At 43.3% G+C, this 25,232-nt stretch overlaps 1 protein-coding gene and 1 long non-coding RNA gene across 6 annotated transcripts in view; one reads left to right on the top strand and one right to left on the bottom strand.

Annotated features, from left to right (window-relative positions):
- The window catches only part of dgkh (diacylglycerol kinase, eta), a 601,101-nt gene that overhangs the window by 43,057 nt on the left and 532,812 nt on the right, over positions 1 to 25,232 (bottom strand). For all 5 annotated transcript variants that reach the window (XM_043694442.2, XM_043694440.2, XM_043694441.2 and 2 more), the window contains 5 exons: positions 22,664 to 22,830; positions 20,237 to 20,342; positions 13,776 to 13,868; positions 4,402 to 4,521; positions 1,930 to 2,038 (listed from right to left, as the gene is read on the bottom strand). In XM_043694442.2, coding sequence (XP_043550377.1) covers positions 1,930 to 2,038; positions 4,402 to 4,521; positions 13,776 to 13,868; positions 20,237 to 20,342; positions 22,664 to 22,830 — 595 coding nt within the window. The remainder of the gene's footprint in view (positions 1 to 1,929; positions 2,039 to 4,401; positions 4,522 to 13,775; positions 13,869 to 20,236; positions 20,343 to 22,663; positions 22,831 to 25,232) is intronic.
- LOC148148685 (uncharacterized) overlaps positions 1 to 25,232 on the top strand; it is a 213,158-nt gene that overhangs the window by 94,349 nt on the left and 93,577 nt on the right. The window lies entirely within an intron of this gene.

The following is a 25,232-nucleotide window of genomic DNA, read 5'->3' as shown; positions in this document are numbered from 1 at the left end:
GGCTTTTCTAAATGGTTCCTGTTGCTCACGGTGCACAGCCATGGAATATGCCAAAAGGCGCTTCCTAACAGCAATAGTGCAGTTTTTTTAAAAATAGAATCCCGACAGTGTGGAAACAGACCCTTTGGCTCAACTAGTCCACACCGAACCTCCGAAGAATAACCCACCCAGACCCATTCCCCTACCCTATTTATCCTATATTTACCCCTGGCTAATGCATCTAACACTATGGGCGATTTAGCATGGCCAATTCACCTAACCTGCACATCTTTGGATTGTGGGAGGAAACTGGAGCATCCAGAGGAAATCCATGTAGACATGGGGAGAATGTACAAACTCCACACAGTCGTTCAAGGCAGGAATCAAACCCGGGTCCCTGGAGCTGTGAGGCACTGAGCCACCGTGCCACCCACATCACATTTCACATCAAAATCCAGAACCAAGCCATGGGATGAACCTCTGTCAAAGGGAACAACATGTAAGGAACAGAAAGATCCAGTAATATGGAAGGGAAATCAGTATATTTATTTGACAAAAATCCTTAGGTAAGGATGAAGTCAACAATTGGTGACGAGTAAAGCTGATGTATTACATTTGACCAGGGAATCTGAAATAATTCAAACAAAACAAAGAACTGCAGATGCTGTAAATCTGAAACAAAAGCAGAAGTTGTGGGAGAAACTCAGCAGGTCTGGCAGCAGCTATGGAGAGAAAGCAGAGTTAAAGCTTCGATTCCAGTGACCCTTCTTCTGAATAGCCGAGTTTCTCCAGAAATTTCTGTTTTCTTGATCTGAAGTCAAGATGGATGGCACATCACATCGAGCCCTTTGACCCACTAAAAAGTTGATAAAGCACCTCAGATTTGTGAGATGACAGTGTCCCTGAGAGACAATACCCAAGAGATGGAAGTGTGAACAAGTCTGGAAATGGTTGTCTCTAACTGGCAGACAGTTGCTGCTGAAGCTCTACCAGAAATAGTGTAAACCCCTCCAGGGGGAAAGAGACTCCAGGCAATGTATTTATACATGTTATCATAAATTAGGCTGCAGTCTGGGAAGAATTGCTGATTCTGCTCATGCTTTCACTTGTTAGGTATTATATTTCTGTATGTCTGTTACAGAAAGTGTGGGAAGTGGCATGTATGGAATGGTGGTGCGTGTGTGTATGATGCAGGCATGTGTCTTTCTGTGCGACATGCATGCACATGTGTATGTTGGTGCATGTATGGGGCATGTGTGCGTGTGGGGTGTGCTATCTGAAGGTAATGGGAGATGGAACAAGAATAGTGTTGGGGTTGAACAGTTCTGCATGCATAGCAATGAGATTGTAATCAAGGCTATTTTCTCTGGAGTATTGGTAACCTAATGTGCACTGCTAACCATCTGCCCTGCAGGGCCAATCACAAAGAATGCCCAGAAAGTAGAATAAGAACTAGAGATGATAACACTTGGCATCTAGCTTGAAATAACTTGCAAGAGAATTGTCCTGAGAAGTCAAATGATCTGGCTGCATAACGCATTGTAAAACTGATGAATGTTTGATGCTGAGCTGTAAACGTTTAGCTGGTTAAACTGCAGCAGCATTTTGATTAAAGATGGTAAATGCGGCTCCACACAAATGGTTTCTCTTATGGCATGGGCTCCTTTGGATATCGGAGCTATCGGATTTAAACAGTGTTTTCATTGGGAAATATTTCTGGAATACTTTAAAATAGATTTTCCCTGCTCTGTATATTTTCCCAATTTAACCCTTGAAAGATAATCACCAGAAACTTCTCTGCTTGCCAGTTCCATTCTCCCATCACCACAGAGAGTTCGGTGAAAAGTAAATGCTCTTCTGATGGGGATCCTGTAACCATGAAAACATCACTTACAGCTGAGTTGGTTTGAGGTGATTAACTGTCAATGTACAAGAGTAATGATGCCTTACCTGGCTGAGGAGTTGCCTTATGCCTTTGGCTTTTCTCTTTCTTAAACTTTGGCACAATTCTGAACATAGCACTTCGACTGTTTCTTTTGGCAAATTCCAATGAATGGTCCTATTGAAAAGGAGGTGATTATTTTGTTAGTTGCAAGTGTTACACGGACTAAAGCCATTCTCAATGATGGAGACAACTCTTCTTCCACAAATTGTTAACTGATCTCACATTATCCAACAGACCTTATGTGGAGTCAGGAGTGCACCAATAATGGCTGATCATCGGGCTCAATACCCTAATCCCAACCTACCCTATATCCCTTTGATTCCTCTAGCCATAATAAAACACTTCTTAAAAATACTTAATGTTTTGGTCAGAATCGCATTCCTATGGACCCTGACGGAGTGCTGCACTGTCAGAGGTACTAGTTCTTGAATGGCGTGTTGAATTCACTACCACAGGATGTGGTTGAAGCCCAAAACATTAAGTATTTTAAAGAAGTGTTTTATTATGGCTAAAGGAATCAAAGGGATATAGGGTAGGTTGGGATTAGGGTATTGAGCCCGATGATCAGCCATTATTGTACTGAATCTTGGAGCAGATTTGAGGGGTTGATTGGCATTCTGCTGCTTTGATGTTTCTATGAAAAGATTTTGAAGACTTGAATTTAGAGAGCTTCTCACGGACTTAGGACACCCCCAAAGCAACAGAATGCCTGTGAGAATTCTTGCAATATCGTGTACAGTACTGGAGAGTACATTCCCGTCTCTTCCTCCACTAGTGCCATGGGATCCTCGACACCTTCCTAAGTTTCACTTCAACATGCCATTCAAGAACTAGTACCTCTGACAGTGCAGCACTCCCTCAGGGTCCAAGGAATGCGATTCCGACCAAAACAACATTTGTCCCCTCTCATTGCTGTGAGAGCAATGAGAGGGGATGAGAGAGCAATTTGTCCCCTCTCATCGTAGTATAAAACAATTAAAAGGAGCTGTGAAATTAAATATGTCACCAACCACTTCACTCAAATAAATTTTTTTTTAGCACTGCACTGGAGCCTGGATTCTGTGGTCAAGACTCTGGACCGCAATGTGAACCTGTAACCATCTGATTCAGAGGCTATCATGTCAGCCAATCATTTTGAAGGGCCTCACCTCATTCTTTCTAAAAGTCTCTTCTCAATGAGATAGAGCTTTGACAAGACTGATCCCAGAGTACGGAGTGGTGTGTTGGTCTTGTAAAGATGTTACTAAACTTGAAAGGTTGCAAAAAGTTTTACAAGAATGTTACTGAGACTGGAAGGTTTGAATTATAAGGAGTGGCTTCAGAGGCTGGGATTCTTTTTCCCTGAAGCGTAGGAGGCTGACGAGTGACCTTAGAGAGATTTATAAAATCACATAAAGTAGGGGTAGGGGAGTCTAGCGGGCATTGATTTAAGGTGAGAGGGGAATAGATTTAAAAGGAGCCTGAGGGGCAACCTTTTCACACAGAGGGTGGTGCATATATGGAATGAGCTGCCAGAGGAAGTGGTGGAGGCTGGTACAATAATAACATTTAAAAGACATTTGGACAGGTAAATAGCTAGGAAAAGGCTTCATAGGGAAATGGGCAAAACACAGGGAACTGGGACTGCTTCAGTTTACGAAACCTGGTCGGCATGGACACGTTGTATGACTTTAGACTCCTTTCCCAATGAAGGATATACTTGCCTTGGAAGGGCTGCAACAAAGGTTCATTCTGAGGATTAGAGAACTGTGGAAAGAGGAAGGATTGAGTAGAAAGCACCTAATTCTCTCAGTTGATTTCATAGAAACGTATGACATTCTGAGAGGGCACAACATAGAAATGTTGATGGGGGCTGCCTTCTGACAAATCTAGAACCAGGTGTCAAAATCCCAGGATAACGGATTGGCTGGGTTCATTCGGAGGTTTGTAAATTGTTACCCAGTGTAGGAGCATATTCAAGGTTGGGATCAACAGACTTCCTGCATGAAACAAGTGATAAAGGTTATTAACTGAAATGTTAATTGTGTTTCTTATTCCACAAGTTTTGCCAGATATGCCCAGTATTTACACTGTTTTGGGTTTTTAATTTCAGATTTCCAGCAGTCCAACCACTATGCTTTTGTAAGGGAAGCCAAGAATATGGGTATGCGGCGGGGTAGTGCAGTTGATTTGTAAGGTCAACCATGAACTTACTAAAAAGTGGTGTGGATTGCAGAAATGATATGGGCTAGCTTCTTCTCTGATTTCTTAATGATGTTCCTGTTTGACCTGGACATACATTAAGCATCAAATGAGATTCAGTGATAGGGATTGCACTGTGTGGCAGCCATCTCACCTAAATCCATGCCGTAAAGTGCGTCCTATCCCAGGATCTGTTCTTGTCTCATCATGCCCCACAAGGCCTCGAGAACACTGCACCCGAGAATGAGGAGCCCTGGTTTTCTATCAATAAAAACTAGAACCTCTTTGCTCCATACCTCTTCAGCTGTTGGCTGCAGCACGTGATAAAGCCATGGAATCTCTGCAAGCTTTCCCAGCTCAACATCCACAAGGTGTAATGCTGTTGACAGTTGCTCTTCCTGAGGTGAGTCTAGTTGCTGCCAGGAATGCAAAACAGAAAAGTGGTTAGTTAGCCACTAAAATAACCATTATTCTAGCCATCATTATCAGTTTAAATATACCAGATCTGCATCTTCATAGCTGGCAGCTATCATACAGTGGGACTGTGTGAGACAGAGTGGGGGATAAGATTGGAGACCTTCATTTCACAGGTTTGAATAATAACAGGTCATAACAGGTCTGCTTGTGTTTACTTTGCCAAACATTAGCAACCTTACTCAATTCAGTTCCTTCCCCAATCTCTGTATCTCTCTCTGCACCTCCCCTTCACCTGACTCACCTATTTGTTGGCCCAGTCTCTGATGTGCTGTGCTAGGCTTTTCTGTCCACTAAGTTACCTTGTTTTTCTTCACCTTTCAAGGGACTGCTCTTTGAGGTGGTCATGCCCCCCCCACAAATATTCTGTTACCTGCTCCATCCAAATTTCCTCCACTTCCCTCCACAGGCTGGACAAGTTCACAAAACACTTGTGCTCAGGTCAGTAGAAATTGTGGACCACTGAAAATGTATGCTGAAGGGAAGGCCCTTTGGAATGGAAGGAATACCTGCTTCTTGACACCCCACTCCATGACGCAGAATCACATCTGCTTGCTGATGTTCCTTTGCCTTCAATTTGTGAACATTGCAGGCTCAATGTGTGAGGAGAAAGTGAGGTCTGCAGATGCTGGAGATCAAAGTTGAAACTTTATTGCTGGAACAGCACAGCAGGTCAGGCAGCATCCAGGGAACAGGAGATTCAACGTTTCGGGCACAGGCCCTTCTTCAGGAATCAATGTGTGCCAAATTAAAGTTCAGTGCAGCACACAGCTCAGGCTTCTGCTGGCACCAGTCAATCAGACCCTCCACCCCATGTATCACTTTCACAACCAATTCATCAGGAGTTACACACTGGAGGTGCAACTCAAGTATCTGGATCAACTCATGTTGTGTAATCTTGCAAGCCATGCAGCCTGTGCTGTGCCTGATAAGCTCTCAGTTTTGATAAAGCACTCATCCCTGTGTAGCTAGTTTACATTTCCTGTAGTTTCTGTTTGCAGGATGTTTGAGTGTAGTTGCCCAAATTATCTATTTCTTGCTTTCGAAGTCCTCAATATGGGACTACAATTTAAATCGTGCAGAAGACGGGTGGCATGGTGGCTCAGAACTTACTGCATCCTCACAGAACCAAGGACCCAGGTTCAATTTCAGTCTCGGGTGACTGTGTGTGGAGTTTGCATATTCTCCCCGTGTCTGCGTGGGTTTCCTCCGGGTGCTCCGGCTACCTCCCACAGTCCAAAGATGTGCAGGTCAGGTGAACTGGCCATGCTAAATTGCCCAGAGTGTTCAGGGATGTATAGGTTAGGTGCATTCGTCAGGGGTAAATGTGGGGTAATGGGGAATGGGCTTGAGTGGGATACTCTTTGGAGGGTCAGTGTGGACTTGTTGGGCTGAAGGGCCTGTTTCCACACTGTAGGGAATTCTTAAAAAAAAAGACAAAAGAGAAATTTAGGAATATGACTTTGGAACGCAATATTGAAAAACTAAAAAAGGCCTTTCCACATTCCAAAACCACAATAATTTATTTGCATTCAGATTTATTCACTTCAGCATTAAATGCAGAATTAGACTGGTTCAGACGGTTATGAAATATTTCCCCATTGAAACTGATCTAGTGGTTCTGGATAAGGTTCAGGAAAGAATGACCAAACCCAGTTTACTACAATAAGCAGGCTTTAGTGAACTGAGCTCCAGAAAAATGTACACTTAGGGAGATTTGATTCAAGTGTTTAAATAGTGAGAGTCTTTGTAGTTGCATGGAGCAGACATGTGTTGTGATCATGATTCACATGACTGAAATAGAACATAAATTATTACAGCGCAGTACAGGCCTTTCGGCCCTCGATGTTGCACCGACCGGTGGAACCAATCTGAGGCCCATCTAACCTACAGTATTCCATTTTCCTCCATATACCTATCCAATGACCATTTAAATGCCCTTAAAGATAGCGAGATCACTACTGTTGCAGGCAGGGCATTCCACGTCCCTACTACTCTCTGAGTAAAGAAACTACCCCTGATATCTGTCCTATATCTTTCACCCCTCAATTTAAAGCTAGGTCCCCTCGTGCTAGCCATCGCCATCTGAGGAAAAAGGCTCTCACTGTCCAATCTATCTCACCCTCTAATAATCTTATATGTTTCACTTAAATCACCTCTCAACTTGCTTCTCTCTAATGAAAACAGTTTCAAATCCCTCAGTCTTTCCTCGTAAGACCTTCCCTCCATACCAGGCAACATCCTGGTAAATCTCCTCTGCACCCTTTCCGAAGCTTCCCAATCCCTCCTATAATGTGGTGACCAGCACTGTACACAATACTCCAAATGTGGCTGCAGCAGAGTTTTGTACAGCTGCAGCATGATCTCATGGTTTGGAAACTCAACCCCTCTACCAATGAAAGCTAACACACTGTATGCCTTCTTAACGGCCCTATCAACCTGGGTGGCAGCTTTCAAGGATCTATTTACCTGGACACCGAGATTTCTCTGCTCATCTACACTACCAAGAATTTGACCATTAGCCCAGTACTCTTTATTCCGGTTACTCCTTCCAAAGTGAGTCACCTCACACTTTTCCGCACTAAACTCCATTTGCCACCTCTCAGCCCAGCTTTGCAGCTTATGTCTCTCTGTAACCTACAACATCACTCGTTACTATCCACAACTCCACTGACCTTAGTATCATCCGCAAATTTACTAAGCCATCCTTATACGCCCTCATCCAGGTCATTTATAAAAATGACAAACAACAGTGGACCCAAAACAGATCCTTGCGATACCCCACTAATAATTGAGCTCCAGGATGAATATTTCCCATCAACTAACACCCTCTGTCTTCTTTCAGCTAGCCAATTTCTGATCCAAACCGCTAAATCCCCCTCAATCCCATGCCTCTGTATTTTGTGCAATAGCCTACAATGGGGAACCTTATCAAATGCTTTACTGAAATCCATATACACCATGTCAACTGCTTTACCCTCATCTACCTGTTTGGTCACCTTTTCAAAGAACTCAATAAGGTCTGAGAGGCATGACCTACATTTCACAAAACCGTTCTGACTATCCATAACCAAATTATCCCTTTTTAGATGATTATAAATCGTATCTCTGAAAACCCTTTCCAATACTACTCACAACCGAAGTAAGGCTCACTGGACTGTAATTTCCACGGTTGTCTCTCCTCCCTTTCTTGAACAAGGAGAGAACATTTACTATCATCCAGTCTTTTGGCACTATTCCTATAGACAATGACGATGTAAACATCAAAGCCAAAGGCTCAACAATCTCCTCCCTGGCTTTCCAGAGAATCCCGGGATAAATCCCATCCAGCCCAGGGGACTTATCGATTTTCGCACTTTCCAGAATTGCTAACACCTTCACCTTGTGCACCTCAATCCTGTCCAGTCTAATAGCCTGTATCTCAGTATTCTCCTCGAACACATAGTCTTTTTCTAGTGTGAATACTGACAAAAAGTATTCATTTAGCACTTCCCCTATCACCTCTGACTCCCCGCACAACTTTCCGCTACCATCCTTGATTGGCCCTAATCTTACTCTAGTCATTCTTTTATTCCTGATATACCTATAGAAAGCCTTAGGGTTTTCCTTGATCCTAACCGCCAACGACTTCTCATGTCCCCTCCTGGCTCTTCTTAGCTCTCTCTTCCGGTCTTTCCTGGCTAACGTGTAACTTACAAGCACCCGAACTGAGCCTCACATCTCATCCTAACATAAGTCTTCTTCTTCCTCTTGACAAGAGATTCAACTTCCTTAGTAAACCATGGCATCAACACTCGACCACTTCCTCCCTGTCTGACAGCTACATAATTATCAAGGATCCGCAGCAGCTGTTCCTTGAATAAGCTCCACATTTCAAGTGTGCCTATCCCTGCAGTTTCCTTCCCCATCCTATGCATCCTAAATCTTGCCTAATCGCATCATAATTGCCTTTCCCCCTTTGCCCTGCGATATATACCAATCCCTTTCCATCGCTAAAGTAAACATAACCAAATTGTGGTCACTATCACCAAAGTGCTCACCTACCAAATCTAACACCTGGCCTGGTTCATTATGCAGTACCAAATCCAATGTGGCCTCACCTCTTGTTGGCCTACCTACATTCTGTCAGAAAACCCTCCTGTATGCTTTGGACAAAAACTGACCCATCTAAAGTACTTGAACTATAGTATTCCCAGTCAATACTTGGGAAGTTGAAGTCCCCCATAACAACTACCCTGTTAGTCTCGTTCCTATCGAGAATCATCTTTGCTATCCTTTCCTCTACATCTCTGGAACTATTCAGAGGCCTATAGAAAACTCCCAACAGGGTGACCTCTCCTTTCCTGTTTCTAACCTCAGCCCATACTACCTCAGTAGATGAGTCCTCAAACGTCCTTTCTGCCAACATAATACTATCCTTGACTAACAATGCCACACCTCCCACTCTTTACCATTTTCTCTGTTCTTACTGAAACATCTAAATTCCGAAACCTGTAACAACCATTCCTGTCCCTGCTCTACCCATGTCTCTGAAATGGCCACAACACTGAAAACCGAAGTACCAACCAACAATACAAGTTCACTCACCTTATTCTGGACACTCCTGCCATTGAAGTAAACACACTTCAAACCACCTTCTTGCTTGCCAGTGTCCTCTTGCGACCTTGAAAACGTATTTCTGACCTCATTACTCTCAACCTCCCGTATACTCGAACTATAATTGTGGTTCCCATCCCCTGCTGCATTAGTTCAAACTCTCCCACAGAGCATTAGCAAATTTCCCTCCCAGGATACTGGTGTCCCTCTGGTTCAGGTGAAGACCATTATGTTTGTAGAGGTCCCACCTACCGCAGGAAGAGCCCCAATTATCCCTCCTGCATAATCCCTGTAGCCACGTGTTCAGCTCCACTCTCTCCCTGTTCCTCGCCTCACTAGCACGTGGCACAGGCAACAAACCAGAGATAACAACTGTTTGTTCTAGCTCTAAGCTTCCACCCTCGCTCCCTGAATTTCTGCCTTAAATCCCCATCTCTCTTCCTACCTATGTCATTGGTGTCTATGTGGACCACGACTTGGGGCTGCTCCCCCTCCCCTCTCGCTCAAGGATCCCAAAAGCACAATCAGAGACATACAAGTCAGGCTTAATGGACCAGCTGGCTTCTACTCAATGTGTCTTTTCATCTGTATTTATGTTGATGGTCTGCTTTCAAACCTGAAATAGGGCGCCTGTAGCCTAGGATATCCTAGGCTGCCTTATATTTCTTCATTAGCCATTTGTGGAGTGGGGCATTTGAAAAGGACTGGACGTAGGGAAGACGTCTCATTGTTCAATAAGTCCTCAATTAGAATACAGAGGCCTGTTTATTTTGGCATCTGGAGAAAATTGTTACTGAATGCTGTTGCTATTCGGGTGGTTTAAACTAGCTCAGCAGGGGGATGGGAACCTGAGGTGTTGTTCCAGTGCACAGGAGGATGAGAGTAGGGAGGGCATGGACAGGATTTCACAGCAAGCTGGTTTAAAGTATGCCTACTTCAACGCCAGAGGTATCCGAAATAAGATAGGTGCACTTTTAGCATGGATAGGTACCTGGAACTTTGATTTGTGGCCATTTTGGAGACATAGAAACAGGAGAGGAGAGGTCACACTGCTGGGAGTTTTTTATAGTCCTCCGTAGAGTTCCAGGGATATGGAGGAGACGATTGGCAAAATGATTCTGAGTAGGAGTGAAAGGAACAGGGTGATCATTATGGGGGACTTTAACTTCCCCAACATTGACTGGAAATGCAATAACTCTAGTACGTCATATGGATCAGTTTTTGTCCAATGTGTACTGGAGCGTTTCCTGACACAGTATGTCAAAGGGCCAAAAAGAGGGGAGGCCACAGGGGAGGATCAAAGGACCAAAAAGAGGGGAGGATCAGTTTTTGTCCAATGTGTACTGGAGCGTTTCCTGACATAGTATGTCAAAGGGCCAAAAAGAGGGGATCTGGTGCTTGGTAATGAGCCAGGCCAAGGTGTTTGATTTAGTGATAGGTGAGCACTTTGGAGAGAATGACCATAATTCGGTTACGTTTAGTTTAGCGATGGAAAGGGATAGGTATATGTTACAGGGCAAAAGATGTAGATCGGGGAAGGGCAATTATAATGTGATTAGGCAAGATTTAGGATGTATAGAAGGGGATAGCAAAATACAGGGGATTGGGACAATCGAAATGTGGAGCTGGTTTCAGGAACAGATATTGCGTGTCCTCATAGGTATGTCCTTGTCAGGCAGGGAGGAAGTGATAAGGTCGGGGAACTGTGGTTTACTAAAGAAATTGCATCTCTTGTTCAGCAGGAGGGAGGCTTATGTGATGATGAGATGAGATGGTTCAGATGAGGCGATGGAGAGTTACAGATTAGCTAGGAAGGATTTAAAGACAGAGTTAAGAGGAGCAAGGAGAGGACATGAGCCATCTTTAACGGGTAGAATAAAGGAGAATCCTAAAGCTTTCTATAGGTATGTGAGGAATAAAAGGATGACTGGGGTTGGAATAGGGCCAGTCAAAGACAAAAGTGGGAAGTTGTATGTGGAGATCAGAGAGGAGCTAAACAAATATTTCTCATCTGTTTTCAATCAGGAAAAGGAGAATATTGTAGAGGAGAAGAATGAGATACAGGATATTAGACTAGAAAGCATTGAGTTAGTAAGGACGAGGTGTTATCAATTCTAGAAGGAGAGAAAGTAAACAAGTCCCCTGAGCCGGATGGAATTTATCGGAAGATCCTCTGGGAAGCTAGGGAGGTGGTGTTGGAGTCTTTGGCCTTTACCTTTGAGTTGTCATTGTCTACGGGTTCAGTACCAGAGGACTGGAGGATTGCAAATGTTGTGCCCTTGTTCAAGAAGGACAGCAGAGATGACCCAGGTAATTATAGACCAGTGAGCCTTACTTCTATGATAGGAAAGGTTTTGGAAAGGATTTTAAGAGATAGGATTTATAATCATCTTGCAACCAACAATTTGATTTCAGATTGTCAACATGGTTTCGTCAAGGGCAGGTTGTGTCTCACAAACCTCACTGAGCTTTTTGAGAAGGTGACCAAGCATGTGGATGAGGGTAGGGCAGTTGATGTGGTATACATAGACTTCAGTAAAGTCTTTGATAAGGTTCCACATGGTAGGCTGTTGGAGAAAATGCAGAGGCATGGGATTGAGGGTGATTTAGCAGCTTGGATTAGAAACTGGCTTTCTGTAAGAAGGCAGTGAGTAGTGGTTGATGGAATATCCAGCCTGGAGTCTGGTTACTAGTGATGTGCCACAAAGATCTGTTTTGGGACCAATGTTGTTTGTCATTTTTATAAATGACTTGGGCACAGGAATAGGTGGATGGGTCAGTAAGTTTGCAGATGACACTAAAGTTGGTGGAGTTGTGGACTATGTGGAAGAATGTTGTAGGTTGCAGGGGGACTTGGATAAACTGCAGAATTGGGCTGAGAGGTGGCAAATGGAGTTCAATACAGCTAAATGTGAGGTGATTCACTTTGGGAAGAATAACAGGAAGGCAGAGTACTAGGTCAATGGAAAGATTCTTGGTAGTGTGGATGTGCAGAGGGATCTTGGTGTCCATGTACAAAGATCCCTAAAAGTTGCCACCCAGGTGGATAGTGCTGTTAAGAAGGCATACAGTGCGTTAGGTTTTATTGGTAGAGGGATTGAGTTCCGGAGCGGTAATGTCATGCTGCAACTATACAAAACGCTAGTGTGGCCACACTTGGACTATTGTGTTCAGTTCTGCTCGTCCCATTAGAGTCATACAGTCATAGATGTACAGCATGGAAACAGACCTTTCGGTCCAACCAGTCCATGCCGACCAGATATCCCAACCCAATTTAGTCCCACCTGCCAGCACCCGGCCCATATCCTCCATACCCCTCCTCTTCATATATCCATCCAAATTCCTCTTAAATGTTGCAATTGTACCAGCCTCCACCACATCCTCTGGCAGCTCATTCCATACATGTACCACCCTCTATGTGAAAAAGTTGCCGCTTAGGTCTCTTTTGTATCTTTCCCCTCTCACCCTAAACTTATGCCCTCTAGTTCTGGACTCCCCGACCCCCAGGGAAAAGACTTTGTCCATTTATCCTATCCATGTCCCTCATAATTTTGTAAACCTCTATAAGGTCACCCCTCAGCCTCCAACGCTCCAGGAAAGCAAACCAAACGCCTTCTTCACTAACCTATCTACCTGCGACCCCACTTTTAAGGAGCTATGAACGTGTACTCCAAGGTCTCTTTGTTCTGGTGGCACTCCACTGGTTACAGGCCTCCAGTCTGAAAAACAACCCTCCACCACCACCCTCTGTCTTCTATCTTTGAGCCAGTTCTGTATCCAAATGGCTAGTTCTCCCTGTATTCCATTAGATCTAACCTTGCTGTGCAGAGGAGATTAACCAGGATGTTGCCTGGTCTAGAGGGAAGCTTTTATGAGGAAAGGCTGGGAGACTTGAACTTGGAGAGAAGGCAGCTAACACCGGATTTGGTAGAGACATACAAGATGACCAGAGGATTAGATAAGGTAGACAGTGAGAGCCTTTTTCCTAAGATGATGACGTCAACTTGTACGAGGGGGCATAGCTACAAATTGAGGGGTGATAGATTTAAGACAGATGTCAGGGGCAGGTTCTTTACACAGAGAATGGTAAGGGTGTGGAATGCCCTACCTGCCAATGTAGTTAACTCAGCCACATTAGGGAGATTTAAACAATGCTTGGAAAAGGACATGGATGATGATGGGATAGTGTAGGGGGATGGGCTTAGATTAGTTCACAGGTTGGCGCAACATCGAGGGCCGAAGGGTCTGTTCTGTGCTGTATTTTTCTGTGTTCTATGAATGGGAATGAAGAAAGGATCATTCCTTTCCGCAGACAGTAGTGAATGTCTGAAAGGTGCTGTCAGCTGTTGTGCCTCTCCATGTACCTTTAAAGGTGAGCTGTTTGGGGACCAGGGGACAGGGGGTAAGAGACAGAGACAGTGAAAGAGAGGAGTGGATCAAGTGTTGGATTATCAGAGTGTCGGCCAGTTTGATGGATCAGTTGGATCTTTTCCTTCCCAAAACATCTTATTTCTTCCTGAGCCCCAGTTGCACATGGAACAGCCAGGTTAGAGAGAACGCGAGTCAATGCCTGCAGAATTAACTGATACCATCACCTTACCAGAGGAACTCTTCCAACGAGCAATGATTCTGTTTCATTATGCAGTGCTTTCACATTGCTGGCTATCTCAATTGCTGCATTCCTGGTAAGACTCTGCATTGAGGAAAACAGAAAAGATTTAAACCGGCTGATTGGATTATATTTAAAGGAGAGCTCAATCATTTTGCACAAGCGTTGACAGAAATTTAACTGGAGAAAGCAAATTCGTGACTAACAACTCTGCCCAGAGATTCTTCTCCAGATCCATTCGGAGTCCAGATACAACCCTGAATCATAGGTCAGTCCAGTGGATCCCCAGGTGAATTTACGACTGTCAGACTCGAGAGTGCGCAGATTCAAAAATTTGCTCATGGAATTAAATGTGTTACAAACCAGGAAAAGCATCAGGAGTATTTTGTGCATGGTGCTCCTCAAAATAACAAGTATAGAAGGTTAGCAATGAGGGAGGAAAGAAACTTATTAAACACAGAACAGGTGAAGTTCTCTTTTGCAGGAACCTCTTCTAGCTCAAGACAGTAGGTGGAGTAAAAGTGACAGTGGCAACATGAATAAGAAATTGGCTGAGTGATAGGAAACAGAAAGGAATGATTTTTTTTGAACTTGAGGAAGGTTTGTACTGGAGTTCCCGGTATTGGTATTGGGACCTTCGCTCTTTCTGATCGAGATGGCTGATCTGGAGCTTGGTGTACAGAGGATGATTTCAGAATTTGCACATGGCACAACAATTGGAAGCATTGTAAACTGTGAACGGGATACTGCAGAACTTCAAAAGGATAGATAATTTGGCGGGATAGGCCATCAGGTGTCAAGAATAGAGACAGAAAAATAAAAAAAAATCTAAAATAAAGAGTTCTATTATAAATGGATTTCAGGAGAAGCATTTGTGAATCAGTGTTTATGTTACAGTACATTAATGGTGGCAAGACAAGTTGAGACAATGTTGAAAAAAGCTTATTGTATCCTGGACTTATTAATGATGGAAAAGTAAAGACGAACAAGTAAGTTATGTTAAATTGATATACAACACTGGTTCAGCCTCAACCAGAGTAATTTGTCCAATTCTGGGCACCACAGTTTAGGAAAGATATGAAAACATTTAAGAAAGGACAAAAAAGGTTAAGAATGATTCTGGGTGTGAAGAACATCAACTATACAGACAGATTGGAGGAGTTGAACTGTTTTCCTCGGTGAGGAGAGGTGATGTAGTGGAGGGGTGCAGACAGAATAGATAGGGAAAAAAAACTGTTCCCAGTGGTGGAAAGATTAAAAATAAGAGAGCACAGATTAAAAGAAATTGGCAAAGAAGCAACAGCAATAGGAGGAAAAGCATTTTATCACACAGTGAATGATTAGGATCAGAAATGAATAACCCCAAAGGGTGGTGGAGGCAAGATATAATGCAGCAATCGAGGGATTCAAAAGGGAATTGGAGCAATGTGCAGAGCTACATGGAGAAAGGTGGTAGGGAAATTACTCAGAGAGCTAGTGCAGATGCGATAGGTCAAATGGCCTCCTTCTGTGTTGTTAACATCCTATAATTTGGGAGACTTATTCCAGGCCAAATGGCCAGATTGCAGAATTTTGGTGGAGAGGTAACACCTATTCTGACAAGTCCTGATGAACCTATTAATAGTCACTGCATCAGAGGTCAGATCAGTTTTCTTTCGTGTTAAAGCGATGGGACCAGATGGAGTGCCAGGCCGTGCACTCAGGGCATGTGCAGATCAACTGGCAGAGGTCTTCTCGGACATCTTCAACCTCTCCCTGCAGCAGGCCACTGTCCCTGCCTGTTTCAAGAGGTCAACATCATCCCTGTGCCTAAGAAGGCTCATGCAACATGTCTCAATGACTACCGCCAAGTGGCCCTAACTTCGGTGGTCATGAAGTGCTTTGAAAGGCTGGTCATGGAATTAATCAACTCCAGCCTCCCCATTACTCTTGACCCACTCCAGTGTGCCTATCAGACCAACCGATCCATGTCACATGCCATATCACTTGCCCTTCACTCCTGCCTAGAACATCTTGACACCAAGAACAGCTACGTAAGAATCCTACTCATTGGCTACAGTCCAACCTTCAACACTACTATCCCCTCGAGATTGATTACTAAACTTAATGATCTCAGACTAAGCCCCAGTTTCTGCAACTGGATCCTCAGCGAAGATTGGGGACAATATTTCATCCTCACTAACACTCAACACTGCAGCACCCCAGAAGTGCATACTCAGCCCTCTACTGTACTCAGTACTGTACTGCGTCACCAAATACCAGATTAATGCCATTTACAAGTTCGCTGATGACACCACCATAGTCGGTCGAATCTCAGATGGCGACAGAACAGACTACAGACCTGGAAAAATGGTGCACTGACAGCAACTTAGCTCTCAATGCCAGCAAAATCAAGGAACTCATTATTGACTTTCAGCGGGATGTTACTCATGCCCCCCTACACATTCATAGCACAGAGATGGAACGAGTGGAGAGTGTCAAGCCCCTGGGAGTGGTCATCCACAACAAGCTTTCTTGGACTCTTCATGTTGACACACTGGTTACAAAGGCCCAACAACGTCTCTTCTTCCTCAGGCAACTGAGGAAATTTGGCATGATGGTGAATACCCTCGCCAACTTTTATAGGTGCACCATTATTCTGTCTGGATGTATCACTCTCTGGTATGGCAACTGTACCATTCAAGATCGGAGACGGTTACAGAGAGTGTGAACTCGGCCTGGACAATCACAAAGGCCAATCTCCCATCCATCGAATCCATCTACCAGGCCCGCTGTCAAGGAAAGGCCGCCAGCATTCTCAAAGATCCATCCCACCCGGGCAATGTTTTTCTCCAACCTCTACCACTGGGGAGAAGGTACAGAAGGCTGAACACATGCACCAGCCAGCTTCAAAACAGTTTCTACCCTACTGTTGTTAGAATACTGAATTGACTCACAAACTCTTAACATTCATCTGTACCTGTGTTTTTGTTTTTTTTGCTGTTTACCTATTATTTATTTATCTATGCTTCTTAATTATGTGATCTGTCTGTATTGCTTTCAAGACAAAGCTTTTCACTGTGCCTCGGTACACATGACAATAAATTTAATTCAATTCAATTTTAAAGCACCTATGGAGCTGGAGACTAATTCCAAGTGGGTTTCCCATATGGCAGCATAGATATATGTCGTTCTGCCATAATGTACATTTCGTTAATGGGAATTCACTATAACACGATTCACGAATTGGGGACGCTGTTTCTAAAGTGCAAACTTTTAAACGTGTTGGCTGGAAAGCAATTGTATCTCCAACACTAAGCACTGTTTCTAAACCACAAGACGACAAAAGGGCAGGTAACAAATTGTCAGGAGCACATAAATGCTTTTCACCATGATGGACAGCCTCTCTTGTCACGGAGAAAACAGAAGAAGTGGTCAAAAATTGGAATGGCATTTAATATTTTTGAAGGGGCAGGAATGAGGCTGACTTGCATTTCATGTAAGCATGTTTTATGGAGGCAGCTGCCCATGTAAATCAACAGTTACTTCTTCCACCTCTATGTGGTTTCAGTAAACTGGATCTCCGAAACACAAAGTACACTGAGTGGACCTGATAGGGACAGGCTGAAACTTTTTAGATTTCCTTGAATTACCAGAATAACTCATTTTAAAACTATTTAAAACTGTTTTAAAAAAAATCAAACTATAAACTAAAAACAACATTCAAGTGTGTAATCTCTTATAACAATAAGCATTGGAATTCATGCATCCACTTCACCTAGGCTATAACCACATGCAGCTGCCAGCAAAGCTGTGAAATTACAACTACCTTGCCGTGATAATGGACATATTGGCACTGGAGGCAGTTCAAAAGAGATTCAACTAGGCTGATTCCTGGGAGAAAGGAGTTGACTTATCAAGTATAGTTCGACAGGTTAGGTTTGAGGGATCTTATTGAAACATACAAGATTCTGATGAGCTTGGCAGAGCAGATGTTGAGAACTAGGGGACATAGTTACAATATAACGGGACATCATTTGAAACTGAGGTGAGAAGAAATTTCCTATCCTAGAGGGGAGTGAGTGTCTGGAATTCTCTACCCTTGAGATTTCTGGAGGCTAGGTAATTCAAAGAAGATGAAGGGGAGGTGGACAGATTTTTTTTTAAAAGCTTTTAACTTGTTGAACTGACACGGATGGGAATGGAGGAGGAGAGTCTGGTACCATTGCGGGGAGGCGAGTCCCTGGCCATTGCTTGGAGATGAGTCCCAGACCAAAGGCTATCGTGGTGAGGCAAGGCTCTTTGCAGACTGGAGGCTAGGCCTTGAGTTTTGAAGTGGTCTGCAGACTTGGCCTGGTGCGGTCTGGAAGCTCCATGCTGGCATGGACTGGGGTGGAAGGACTGTAAATTGAGTACTTTTTACATTTCTTTTTATTCTTATGCTGGACTTTTTTTTCTATTTTATACCTAAGTATCTGAACCTAGATTACTTGTACCTAAGATGGCACCATTGCAAACGTTTCACTGCATTCATTCGCCAATAAAGGAATTCATTCAATTCAATCCCCAAGGTAACTGCTGAGCAATAGAGCAAATCCGTGCACTGCATAACTGTTATAGTTAAATATTGGACGCAACAAAGCATCTAGGATCTGTTGTCTCTAAGTATAAAATGTTTGCGTTCATAAAAAGATGCAACCTGTCGAACCTATGCCTGCCCATTGAAAGATCTGTTCAATTGGTTCCACTCCCCTGATCTCCCACCACAGCCCTTTTCTAGAAATTATACAACAATGAGTTATGAAGAGAGACCGGATAGGTTGGGTTTGCTTTCCTTGCAGCAGAAGAGGCTGAGGGGGGTGGGGATGGGAATAGATTGAGATGTTAAGAGGTGTAGATTGTGAGAATGTCTTCCGCATAGCAACGTATCTAAGATCAGTGGGCATAGGTTTAAGGTGAGGACCAAGTAATTTAGAGAGAATATTTTTCACCCAGAGAGTGGTAGAAATATGGAGCATGCTGCCTGAGGGGGTGGTGGAGTCAGATGCTCTTGCAATGTTTAAGAAGCATTTGGAATAGTATGTTAAATGCTAAGGCATAATAGGGCTGTGGACCAAGTGCAGTGCACTTTGGTGCTTGTTGGTCGGCACAGACATTCACAGATGGGTCTGCTCCAATGTTGTACGCTATGAGTCTTCAAAGGAATATGAATAGTTTAAATGAATGGGTAAACATTTGCCAGGCAGAGTGTACTGCAGGAAAATACAAGAAAAGTATCGTTACAACTGTACAAAGCATTAGTGAGACAGCAGCTGGAGTTGTGCAAACAGCCTTATTCTTCTTAAAGGAAGAGGGATACACTTGCTTCGGGAGTGATTCAGGGGGGATTCACTCGGCTGATTCCTGAGATGAAAGGGTAGTCTTATAAGAAAAGGTTGAGCAAGTTGGGTCTAATCTCATTTGCGTTTAAAAGAAATGAGAGTGATCTTATAAAAATGTACAAAAATCTGAGGGAGCTTCAAAGGCTGGATACTGACAGGATATTTTCCCTCATGGAGGAATCTAGAACTAGGGGTTCACAGTTTCAAAATAAGAAGAGTCCCATTTAAGAATGAGCTGAGGAGAAATTTCTTCTGTCAGTGTGTCTTTACTCTTTGGACATCTCATGCTCAGAGTGCAATGGAGGCTGGATCATTGAACAAATTTAAGGCTAAGCAGAAAGATCAACTAGGGAGTTAAAGGTTATGTGTCAGGGAAGTGGATGGTGCACGGACTGCAAAGTGGAGTTGAGACCACAATCAAATTGGCCATGAGCTTATTCAGTTGCAGAGCAGGCTCAAGGGATAAAAAGGCTGACTTCTGCCCCTATTTCTTATGATCTTGCTGGCAGCTATATCCCACTTGATTAGGAGATGGCAGCATAATACATATGAGTGGTTCATGATTCATGTCGACCAGCACAAGAATTGACTCCAATCCTGTTCATGCTACTCGAAGTCACAGCAAGATTTACTTGAAGGATAAATTAGCCGTCTTTTGTTGTAAAATGTTGCTCCAAGAAAGAATGATGAAAGGACAGATGAGAAAGGAAAGGGCTTGTAAGAGTATATGCATTGAGATGGTCAGCAAAATTAGGAGAGAAGGAAGGAGAGCGAAATAGAGTGAGATATAAAGCAGATAGAAATAAAGAAAGAGAGAATTATTTTCTATTTTATCTCTGAGCAGTGCCACTTTAGAAATCACTTACCTAAAATGAGTTAATTAGGCCACAATAGTTAACAGTTTTTGTGATTCACGAATTCACATTCAATTTCACCTATTGGGTGGGTCTATTCTTCATCCAGTTTCAGAAAGGGATAAAGCATATTACCAAATTATTAAGCAATCACCTCACGTTGATGAGTTCAGCTCTGTAGAACAGCCACTTACTGAGCCCAACATGACATAACTGCTACTTCTGTTATACTCCTTACCTCTGGAAACTTTGGATGGGTTTTGTTTAGTGCATGCGAGCTCGCGTTGACAGCGTGAGCCAGCTCTTGCTCCAGAAGGCTGTGGGATTTGGCTGCGTCGCAAATTCTGAAAGTCATGAAGGAAAGAATGCCTCAGTAGTACAGGTGGAACAATAGAATTGATGGAAAAGTACATGTGTTCCTATCAGAAGTCAAATCCCTTTGACTTTACTCAGCTTTTCATTCATAAAAGTTATTTATTACATATGCAAAGTAGGAACAGAAATGCTTGCTATTGCTTACTTGATCTGCTTCATTATTTTCCTCTGACAAAATGTATCAAAAGAATTAATTTTCCATATTGAGGAAGAGAAGATGTTGCAAACATGAATCCCTACATTATAAGGTCAGCCTTATAAGTGGTTGGCAGCCCTACTCCAGATATTTCAGCACATAATCTCAGCAGGACTCAGGAGGTGCTGCATTATTCTCAGCATCTTTTGGATGAGGGATGTTAAACTCAAGACCAGTATTCCAAAAACAAAAGCTGCCATACTGAATCCTCTTTTCCATCACCAAACAGCCAAGTTATTGAGAGTGTGCATATACATATAGGCCATATTAGGTAAAGATGCCAGATTTACATCCCTAAAGGACATTTCACAAACTTGATTGAGATTTTTGAGGAAGTGACAAAGATGATCGATGAGGGTAGGGCCTCACATGATGTTGCCTCACATGAACTTTACTAAAGCAGTTGACAAGATCCCTCATGGTAGGTGGATAAAATCCATGGTGAATTGACAAATTAGATTTAAAAAACTGGCTTGGTCAAAGGTGTTTTTCTGACTGGAGTCTCTGACCAGCAGAGTTCCACAAAGATCAGTGCTGGGACCTCTGTTGTTTGTAATTTATCGAAGTGACTTGGATGAAAATGCAGGTGATGATAAGTAAGTATGCAGATAACATGAAGATTGGGTTGAGTTGTTGAATGAGGAATGTTATCAAAGGATACAGGAGGACACTGATCAGTTGGAAAGTTGGGTGGAGTTTAATTCGGACAAGAGTGAGGTGATGATTTTGGGAGGACAACTGCATGAGGAAAAAATACATCAAATGCAGGACCCTGAGGGGCACTGATATACAGAGGGATCTTGGGCTCAAGTCCAATTCCCTGAAATTGGCAACACAAACAAATAAAGTTGTAAGAAAGCTTATAACATGCTTGCCTTCATCGGTCAAGACACCGATATAAAAATTGGCAAGTCATGTTACAATTGTATAAGAACTTCATTTGGAATAATGTGTGCCATTCCAGTCACCACACTATAGGAAGGATGTGGAGGCTTTGGAGATAGTGAGAAAGAAGTTTACCAGGGTGTTGTCTATATTGGAGTGTATTAGCTACATGGAGAGGTGGGAGAAACTTGGATTGTTTTTGCTCCAGTGTCAAGATTATTAGAAGCATGGATAGAATGGATAGTCAGAGGCTTTTTCACAGGGTGGTAATGTCAAATACTAGGGACGTGGGTTTAAGGTGAGGGAGAAATGTTGAAGGGAGACATGTGAGGCAAGTGTTTTACACAAAAGGTGGCATGTGCCTGGAATAAGGTGCCAGGGAGGTAGTAGAAGCAGCAACGATAGTAACATCTAAGAGACATCCAGACAGACACACAATCAGGCAGACAATAGAGTGATATGGCCCATGTGCAGGCAGATGTGATTAGTTTAGAATGGTACCACAGACATGGTGAACTGAAGGACCTGTTCCTGCGTTATATGTTTTATATTCTAAGGACATTAGGGAGCTAGATGGGTTTTTACAACAATTGATAATTGTTGTCATGGGTGCGATTATGGAGACCAGTTAATTTAATAAATCCGTAGGAAACTAACTGAATCCAAACTCCCAAACTGTTTAGGCAGGATTTCAAAACTCATCTCAAGCTATTAGCGTGAGGCTCTGACTTACAAATTAATTAAAATAACCACAACACTATTGTACCTGTGCAATAGGAAAATTGGCTAGCATCTTGCTGTATTTCACCAGTGCATCATTAGTTGGAAATACTTTGGGCTGCTTTTTCTTATGGGATGGGGGCCTCATTAGCAAGGCCAGAATGAACTGCCTGTCCCGAACTCATTTTTGGAAGGTGGGTTATTAAGGATAGGCATGCAATATAAAAAGTCATCCCAAAGTACTATGAGCTCAGAAAGTGCCATTGGTCCATACACCAAATGGCATGTTAATATGTATCTTCCAGTAAGGGTGCCACTGTCCTCCCAGCCCATCTAACTTTACCCATTTTTCAGTTCCGTGGCTTCTTTGAAAGTTCCATTGAGACACACGCACACGGGATGACTAGGTCTTTGAGGCTTGTGTGAAATTGTCTCTCAGTACCATGCAATAGACTACGTGAACCTGCCATGATGCAAAGTGTGACGAACCTTGTGATTAATTCCTCAGCTGCTTGAGCACAGAGCTGGAGCTGGGTGGCCTCCTCCTCCGTAGCCAGGTCCACAGACTGTTGAGGGTACAAGTGTGGTCGAAAAGCAGGCCTGCAGGAGTCATACCGGAGTTTGTCTTCCCAAGATTTCAGAGTACTCTCGAATGCCTGTACAATGAGGAACATGCAGCATCAATCAGAACGGTCAAGGCTGGGCTGGAGGCGGGTCTCACTTGGCTTCCTCAGTTAGTTTGAAACGTCTGCCCTATCACTTCCTGGGAGTACAAACAACTTCATCATTCCAGTTCTGAAGAGGAGTTCCTGGGCCCAAAACACTATCTCTGCTTTCTCTCCACAGATGCTGCCAGACCTGCTGCTGCGTTTTTCCAGGAATTTCTGTTTTTGTTCCACCATTCAACTGTTCCATTTGTAGGTGTGGAAGGGAGGAGCATCTCGTAAGAAAATAAATCTCCTCACCCTTAAATGTCATTCAGTATCAAGCCGAATTTTCTACAAACAAAAACAGAAATTGCTGGAGAAACTCAGCATAGTTAACATTTCGAGTCCAGTGACCCTTCTTCAGGACATTTTGACCATACCAGTGCCAGTTCCTGGAATTCTGCTTTCAATTCTTCCTCATTCCTCGCATCACTACTAAAGGAAAGGTCCTTTTTATACTCATCACCCACCTCTCAGCCTCTCTGTTCAGCAGATGATATTCTAGCATTTCTGCAATCTTGCCACCATCGAACACAACCTTCAACTCTTCTGGAGGGATTGCTCTCTCTGCAAAACTCTGGTCCATTTTTCAATTACTCTGAAAACTACTGACCCTTGAGCAGCATCTTTCGATGCAAGGTCAGAGAACGCAACACACCTGCCTTGACCTCCTCCCATCCCATGTCCAAGTACCAAAGCACACTTCCAGGTGAAACAGATAGCCATTTGTCTCAGGGGCTAATAGACTGTGCGAAAGTGAGGACTGCAAATACTGGAGATCAGAGTCAAGATTAGAGTGGTGCTGGAAAGGTACAGCAGATCAGGCAGCATCCAAAGAGCAGGAAAATTGACGTTTTGGGCAAAAGCCCTTCATCAGGAATGAGGCAGGGAGCCTCTGGGGTGGAGGGATAAATGGGAGGGGGGTGGGCCTGGGGAGAAGGTAGCTTAGAGTGCAATAGGTGGATGGAGGTGGGGATGAAGGTGATAGATCAGAGAGGAAGATGGAGCAAATCAACTTCTGTACTAAATGTCATCTCTTGTGGTTGTTGTAGACAATTCATGAGTAGCTTTTTCATTCATCATTGGATGTGGGTGTCGCTGACTCATTCAGCATTTATTGCCCTTCTCTAACTGCCCTGACAGCAGGTAAGAATCAGCCACATTGCTGTGGACCTACAGTCATGTGCAGACCAGACTGGAGAAGGATGACAGATTTCCTTTCCCACAGGACATTAGTGAACAAAAGTAGTTTTGATATTAATTGACAGTAGTTACATGGTTAGAGTTTTTTACTCCAGATTTTGTTGAACTAAAATTTCTGCACTGTGGGATTTGAACCATGCTCCCAGAGCAATAGCCTGGAGTTCTGGATTGCTAGCCCAGTGATATGACTACGATACAAGTTCATAAGATATAGGAGCAGAATTAGGTCGTTACACCCCCTCAATCATGGCTTATATGTTCCTCATCCCCATTTTCCTGTCTTTTTCTCAGTACCCTTTAACCCATTACCTGTTAAAAATCTGTTAATCCATCCTGGGATAGTGGATTCCACAGTTTCACAAGTTTGGGAGAAGTAGTTTCTCCTCAACTCTGTTTTAAATTTGCCACTCCTTATCCTAAGACTATGACCTCTCATCCTAGAATGCCCACAAGAGTGGGCATCAGATCCATGTCTATTTTATTCAAACTTATCATCTTGAATATCTCAAGATGACCTCCCCTCATTTTTCTAAATTCCATAAGACCATAAGACATAGCAGCAGAAATTAGGCCACTCGGTCCATCGAGCCTGCTCCATCATTCAATCATGGCTGATAAGTTTTTCAACCCCATTTTTCCGCTTTCTTCCTGTAACCTTTGACCCCTTGGCAATCAAGAACCTATCTATCTCCATTTTAAATATACTCAATGACCTGGCCTCCACATTCTTCTGTGGCAATGAATTCCACAGATTCACTCCTCTCTGACTAAAGAATGTTCTCCTTGTCGCCATTCTAATAGGTCTTCCCTTTACACTAAGGTGCCCTTGGGTCCCTCCTGCCAACGCCCCACACTGTCCAGGCTGTTTAGTATTAAGTTTCAATCAGATCCCTCCTCATTCTTCTATAATCACGCCCTCACAAGGAATGACAGTGCAGATAAAATATCACTGGCCTGAGCCTGACTGATGTTCCTTTCTTTAAGTGGGTTCACTTTGGCACCATCTCGTCATTTATCCTGGACTCTCTGCTTATTTTTTCCTCATGGCTCCTGAGGACAAAGCACTCTGGTCACGTGTGAGGACTTCCTATGTATTAATTCAATCTAGGTCACCGTTAGGTCTCAATGGTATATACCCCTGTATCACA

The sequence above is a fragment of the Chiloscyllium plagiosum genome, unplaced genomic scaffold, assembly GCF_037043375.1.
Source record: "Chiloscyllium plagiosum isolate Xiang-an unplaced genomic scaffold, Cpla_swu_hap1 HiC_scaffold_12, whole genome shotgun sequence".
Classification (NCBI taxonomy): domain Eukaryota; kingdom Metazoa; phylum Chordata; class Chondrichthyes; order Orectolobiformes; family Hemiscylliidae; genus Chiloscyllium; species Chiloscyllium plagiosum.
This window is presented reverse-complemented; position numbering and strand designations above follow the sequence as displayed.